Source organism: Calidris pugnax, unplaced genomic scaffold, assembly GCF_001431845.1.
Source record: "Calidris pugnax isolate Ruff unplaced genomic scaffold, ASM143184v1 scaffold43, whole genome shotgun sequence".
Lineage (NCBI taxonomy): Eukaryota > Metazoa > Chordata > Aves > Charadriiformes > Scolopacidae > Calidris > Calidris pugnax.
Genome location: NW_015090759.1, coordinates 108,089 through 115,339, shown reverse-complemented (window position 1 = coordinate 115,339; position 7,251 = coordinate 108,089). Strand labels below are relative to the sequence as shown.

Sequence of the window (7,251 nt, the reverse complement as noted above, 5' to 3'; positions counted from 1 at the left end):
AAAACCCCAACCAACCAAATAAATACATAAAAACCTTAGCACGGCAAGCAACAAGCTTGTGTGACAAATTTATGGGATCCAGCAATATTGCCAGGCATCGTTTGGGAATTAGAGCCTGAAAAAAAGAAAAAAGGACCTTTTTCATGCTGGTTTGCTTCATAATTAGTTCCAAACTTCAGAGTGACCACAGCTGCCAAGTAAGAACAATTGTTCATGTTTAATTTAGAGTAACTCATATGTTTTTCAGCTAAATTAAACCAAAGCCAAATTGGGGAATTTGGAAACCGCTGAAAATAAGGGGAACTCTGGAGTGCTCAACAATTACTTCCTCATAAGACATGCCCAAGAGGAAGCGAGATGCTCTTCAGTCATGGAGCTGCTCTCCTAAGCATGAGGGGGATCACGCTTTCCTCCCTCTGCTTGCTGATGCACCTGCTTCAGGATGAGATAACCAGTAAGTAAAGGCTTTCTGCCCTTTTCCTACCTGGGGAGGGGGCTCTGGGTCTGTTTTTCAATCTCTGGGTGAATCAAGAAATCGCTGGGTCTTTTGGTGGGTTTCAAAAGTCCTGTCATTTCCAAATCAGTCTGTTATTCTGTCTATCAAAGTCCTAAAATACAGCTAAAACAAGCCTGTTTCCCATTAAATTTATTCATAGCTGTGTTACCTACTGTAGCTTCAATTCAACTAATACAAGTCTTACCTGATTTTGTGATATGCCAGGGATAAAGCTGCAGTAATAGTGAGTCATCTGGGTCACGAAACTCGGAAAAAAATTAGTGTTTGGATGCTTCAGAGAGGTTATTAACTGATTCTGTCATCTGTAACCATCAGAGTTTGAAAACAGATTATCTTGAAAATTATCAGGCAGCTTCTTCCAGAAGTTCAGATAGGAAAAGCAGTGAATCTCAGGTTATTTTTAATTAGGCAAGAGCTGATAAACACCATTGTGACAACTTTTAAAAACAGCTGTAATCCCTGCAGGTTAAAGCTGAGATGTGGAGGAAAGAGCACTCGAGCTTAAATACTCATGTGGGTGCTTCCTGCAGGCTCTGTGAATGGATCTGGAGGGTTTTGTTTCCTGGGATGTCCACCCGGCATCTTTCATCACAGCAAACTCACTGAGGAAAAATGAAATAAAAAAAAACCACGAACCCAACCAAAAGCAAACCACATAAAAGTGTTCCTTTCATAACACCAAGCCTGTTTGTTCTGTAACTTCTAGATCTGGAAAGTTTTGAACATGAGACCCAGAAGATTTGATTTCCCTGCTGTCTGCTGGTCATGAAAACAAATGAGCTGTAGCAATTCCCCCCCGCCCCCGATTTAAACTCAGAGGAGCATGTTTGTGACAAAAACGTTCTCTTACCAGCCTTTATTATTTGCAGCGATTGTCGTGCTGGAAAACCCAGACCTGCAAGCTTCCATTAAGCCACAGAAGGTAGAGTTTCGGTCCTTCAACCTCAACAGCACTTTGCATTGGCAGCCGGGGAGGGCTGGAGAGGCAAGAGACACCCTCTACTTCGTGCAGTATAAAGTGTAAGTACCAGGGGAAAACCAGTCTCAGACCCATCCCTGCACAGAAGGGATTTCTCAGACTTTTGGAGGCCACCAAGTCCAAGCCTAGCCAGGTCAGGTACTTCTGCGACAGGAGGTTTAAGGTATTTTGGTGGCCCACCTCCCCCCAGGACAGTGCTGCAGGGTGCTTCAGATGGCGACCTTCCAGCAGCACTAGGGGCTGGTCCTCAGTGCTCCTGTCCCTGACATGCCTGGTGAGGCCCTGGCATCACCTTTGGGAAATTGACCCATCCCTGCACAGAAGGGATTTCTCAGGTGACACAGGATATTCAGAGGTCAGTTGGTGGAAACCAGCATTCTGCCCATCATTAAACATACTGGCTAAGCCAAAGCTCACCCACCTCTCCAGAGGAGCGAGTGTGCAGGGGCTTCCTATGGGGCTGGTGACCCACATCTCTTCCTGGAGACTTTTGGAGGCCACCAAGTCCAAGCCTAGCCAGGTCAGGTACTTCTGCGACAGGAGGTTTAAGGTATTTTGGTGGCCCACCTCCCCCCAGGACAGTGCTGCAGGGTGCTTCAGATGGCGACCTTCCAGCAGCACTAGGGGCTGGTCCTCAGTGCTCCTGTCCCTGACATGCCTGGCGAACCCCTGACGTCACCTTTGGGAAATCAGTTGGTGGAAACCAGCATTCTGCCCATCATTAAACATACTGGCTAAGCCAAAGCTCACCCACCTCTCCAGAGGAGCGAGTGTGCAGGGGCTTCCTATGGGGCTGGTGACCCACATCTCTTCCTCTTTAGGTTTCTTTCCAAAAAGACAGAGACCTGTAGCTCCCAAACAGCCATGAAATCAATCTTCCCTGCCATCAAGTTGAAGAAGGGAGTTAAATTCCACGGCAAAACGCTTGTCAGTAGCGCTGAGTTAAAACGGGTGGTTAAAAACCTCTACGGAGATGGTTGGCGACAGCTAAAGCCTCCATCCTTCCTCCTCCTCCTTCTCCACAGGTACGGGCAGAGCACATGGCAGAACAAAGACGACTGCTGGGGGATTCAAAGCCACGTCTGTGACCTAACGAGTGAGACCTCTGATGTCCAAGAGCCTTACTACGGCAGAGTGAAAGCCGCCTCAGCTGGTGTCTATTCCGACTGGAGCCTCAGCTGCAGATTCACTCCCTGGCGAGAAAGTAAGTACAAACATCTGGGGTCTCTCTGAGAAAGAAATTGGATTTTCTGTGGGGTGGAATGCAGCACTTTTGCTCACAATCTGCGAACATGAGTAATCCTGTTCTAGCTACAAAGCTGTATCAAAAGAAGTTGCCAGTCAATAGCTCTCACGTGAAGGGCTGTGATAAAATAATTTTCCCCACACTTGGATGCCAACCAATCGTGGGTAAGTAGCCACTTATCTGTTTAGGGGATCAGAAATGCTTGGCTCACTTTAAGTTAACCCCATCCTCAAAGCATGGAATTATAAAAATTATTTTCAGCTTTTTTTCATGCTGCTGGAAGGGCTGGGCACAAGGTGGAAAATGAAGGAAACGTTCTGTCCTTGAGGGGAACAGGGATAAGAGGGCTGAGAGCCTTGTGGCTTCCAATCTTCTCGCATTTATGCATTTTCTCCACTGCAGTGTCATTCTACAGGACACGAGCAAAGTGTCCTTTACTAACCTTTAGTTAGTAAAGTCATTATAATGCCATAGTATGTTAGAAATACTGTAGGGCTGGGGTGGTAGCACCTCTGCTGTGAGGACAGGCTGAGAGAGTTGGGATTGTGCAGCTTGAAGAAGAGAAGGCTCCGGGGAGACCTTAGAGCCCCTTCCAGTCCCTAAAGGGGCTACAGGAGCGATGGGGGGGGAATCTTCATCAGGGAGTGGGGCAATATCAGGGGTATTGGTTAACTGAAAGAGGGGAGATTTAGGTTAGATCTGAGGAATAAATTCTTTGCTGTGAGGGTGGTGAGACACTGGAAGAGGTTGCCCAGAGAAGCTGTGGCTGCCCCATCCCTGGAGGGGTTCAAGGCCAGGCTGGATGGGGCTTGGAGCAACCTGGTCTGGTGGGAGGTGTCCCTGCCCAGGGCAGGGGGTTGGAACTGGATGATCTTTAAGGTCCCTTCCAATCCAAACCATTCCATGGTTCTATGATGCTATGAAATTGAAGTACTGTCAAACCACTGAGCAGTACTGGTGTACCTATCAGCAAGTTCCCCGTGGATTAACCAGTTTTCCTTTACTGGTCAATGCAAAATTGAATTGTGAATGTCAATGCAGGTCACTTTACAGCCCTGAAGTGCAAACTGCCATCAGCCTCTTGTACAGAAGACACCACAAAGCAGCACCTTGTAGCATCTTGCCCTGTGCCACCTCCTCCTCCTGGAGAGACACGAGGCAGACACTACCTACTTTGAACCCAGAGCTGCGTTTAACCAAGAAAATGCAAAAAAAAATAAATAATTGGAAGTAATGATTGAAGATCCATCCTTGGCATAACTGAAATGGTTCAAATAGCTGTTTTATATACTCAGATAAATACAGGAAAAGAAAAAAAAATCAGGGCAAAGAATCCAAAGCACTTTGCTTGACCAGCCTGCAGTCAGCAACTTGCAGCTCTGAGAGGTTTCAAAGACTTTGGCTCAAAAATAGATTTACAAACATGGGAAACGTCATCCTCAAAATGTCCCAAGCAGTAACCACCAAGGAGTAAGGATTTACATAGTGGCACTTCAGCAGTAAATACAGCATAATACAACGTTGGTAACAAGAACTATAAATCGTTGAAAGAATTCAAATTGTGGTCCGTGAAACGTTATTAATAAGCTGTAATTTTGTTCATCACTTTGGTGTGTTTCCTTAGCTGTGATAGGACCTCCGATGGTAACTGTGCTTCATAGCAACAAATCCATAATACTAAAGCTCCAGCCTCCACGTTCTCCATATAAAAGGAGGAAAGGCAGCAACATACCAATGACAAATTATTATGATCTGCTATATCAAGTCTTCATCATTAACAACTTGCTAGACGAGGTAAGTGCATATTAAGTTATAAATCCCTTGCCGTTGAGAAGCCAGGAAAGTATGGGTACACCATTCTTGTTTTACAGTTGAAATAGTCAGCTGGGATTGTGAGGCCATGGAGTAACTGTGTATGTATTTGAAAACAAAGCAGGCTTATTTTTCAGGAATTGAATTTTATTGAATCAAATTGTAATTCCTCCCTCTATTCTTTCCCATCAACTTAGTATTTTGTAATTTAAGTCCCTCTATTCTTTCCCATCAACTTAGTATTTCGTAATTTAAGGCCTAGATTAAAAAAAAAAAAAAAAAAAAAAGGGGATAGGAGAAGAGGTTCTTTTGGGAAGAATGTTCTTTAAAAATCATAAATTACTAATGTTGTTGACTTCGTGCAAGTCCACGTGCTGCTCTGCCTCCTCCAGCCTTATCAGAGTTGAGTCACAGGCACAATGTGCTTGACTGGCTCTTTTTACTTCCACTCCGAAGCGACACAGAGTCCTGGTCTACGAAGGAAAAGACAAGGTTATTAAAATAGAAGACTTGAGGCCGGGGGTCAGCTACTGCATCGTGGCCAAAACCTACGTGCCGAGGCTGGACCGCAGCAGTGCCTACAGCAGCCGGCAGTGCACCGTGCTGCAGTGACAGGGCTGGTACCTCTGCCAAGGGGTAAGTCACCACCTGAAGCTGGAGATGACTCTGGAAGTCAAGGGCTGTCCCCTCACCAAAGGAAAGATGTTCTCCAAAAGGATTAAAAAACAAAACAAAACAAAACGGGGGCGGTATGAAGCTTGCCATCCCACATGACACCCCAGAGCTCTTACAGCATCTCAGCTGGTTTCACACCAGCCGAGAAGGATACGGCCAAGGAGATTAGAGGAACGGTGTGGATAATTATTTGCACACTGCCACGGTCCTCAGACACACCTCCCCCTTCCCTTTCTTTAAATAGTTATACATACTATTGCTTTCATCAGTTTTTATTGCTGTCAAGTAATAATTAACTCGGAAAATGAGTAGCCTCCAACTTTACTCACATGTAATTCTGCTGCAAGCTCTGCAATTCCCCTCGGGGATTTATCTGATGTATTGAACTGAAATGAGCCTGTCCTTCTTTCATGGCCGTTCTTCAGGTGTAACGAGTTTAAAAATAAATCGGTTATCAAATTTCATGAGTTTCTGTGGGCCAAAATGCAGGAGTTAGCTCACTTAGCTGGTCTGAAAAATCTGTTTGTTTACTTACTTTAATCACTAGACTCTCTTCACATACCATAGGCCCAACAGAGAGATTTACTGTTGATCCTGCCTTACAGGTACAAGGCACAGTGTGTATAAAGATCTAAGCCAAAGTTGATTTCGGCGTCATTGGCCTTAGCAAGCTCAGATTTGGGTCCTTTCTAGGGGTAACAAGGGAAAACTGGAAAAAGCATCAAAGTTTGAACAAAAAAGACAGTGAGGTGCTGGAGGGGGTCCAGAGAAGGGCAACGAAGCTGGTGAGGGGTCTGGAGAGTAAGTCTTATGAGGAGAGGCTGAGGGAGCTGGGGGTGTTCAGTCTGAAGAAGAGGAGGCTGAGGGGAGACCTTCTCGCTCTCTACAACTCCCTGAAGGGGGTTGTAGAGTAGCGGGGGTCGGTCTCTTTTCCCAAGTCACAGGAGATAGGACAAGGGGAAATGGCCTCAAATTGCACCAGGCGAGGTTTAGATCGGATATTAGGAAAAATTTCTTCACTGAAAGGGTTATCCACCGTTGGAATGGGCTGCCCGGGGAAGCGGTTGAGGCACCTGGAGGTGTTCAAAAGACGGGTTGACATGGTCCTCAAGAATATGGTTTAGTGATTTTTTTGTTGCTTATTTCTTATTTATTTTTTGTCAGAGTCAGGTTGATGGTTGGACTAGATGATCTTTAAGGTCCCTTCCAACTTATTTATTTTTTGTCATAGTTAGGTTGATGGTTGGACTAGCTGATCTTTAAGGTCCTTTCCAACCTAGATGAATCTATGATTCTGTGCTTCGGTTCCCAACCTGGTACTCTAACCATAAAAATATTCCAACCTAGATGATTCTATGATTCTGTGCTTCGGTTCTCAGCCTGGTACTCTAACCATAAAAATTTTTCTTTCTTCTGCTTTATAATATGATGCCTAACGTTGGTCTTTCTTGAGACTTGGTCAGTGGGTTTAGGCTGAGGAGGGAGCCAGTTTCTTGGTGATTTTCCTGCATTTTTCCTTGCTTTTTCCAGTACTGTGAAAGGCTGGAAGCTCAGGTTAGGAGCTGCTGAACGACCTGCAGAGGTACAGGAAGGATGCAGGCAAATGGCATGAGTTGCATTTTAAGTTAAATCAAATACCATCCAGCTAAATGCACACTCCAACAGCAATTCTCTTTCTCTTCCCAGTTACAGGAATAATGGCAGAAGATGCCTCTCATCACAGATCCAGCTATAAATCAAAATATGTGGTCTATGTCTGGAATACATACTTCGATGCTTTTTAAATTAAACTTTGCTGCACTCAATTATTTGATTCATCATAATTACTTTTGGATGCAAAGGCCAAGGATAACTTGTATGTCCTATATTACAATTTAAAAAGGTATGGGTTTGCATTTAGAAAGCAAATAGTAATGTACTGTAGTACAAAAGAAAGCAAAAAGCTCTTGTGAAAATCTCTTTAAGATTGTTCCTAGGGGTTTTCTATTTTAAGCCTTGGAATTCAAATACAGTTTATAAAAT

The 7,251-nt window shown here is 44.6% G+C and overlaps 1 protein-coding gene across 1 annotated transcript; it reads left to right on the top strand.

Annotated features, from left to right (window-relative positions):
- Nucleotides 1–338: 338 nt before the first annotated feature.
- Nucleotides 339–7,034, top strand: IL22RA2 (interleukin 22 receptor, alpha 2). The gene is given in 7 exon segments (XM_014938825.1): nt 339–365; nt 367–454; nt 1,387–1,537; nt 2,522–2,700; nt 4,367–4,536; nt 5,011–5,190; nt 6,916–7,034. Coding segments are annotated over 6 exon segments (771 nt in total). The 3' UTR covers nt 5,167–5,190; nt 6,916–7,034.
- The last annotated feature ends 217 nt before the right edge of the window (nt 7,035–7,251 follow it).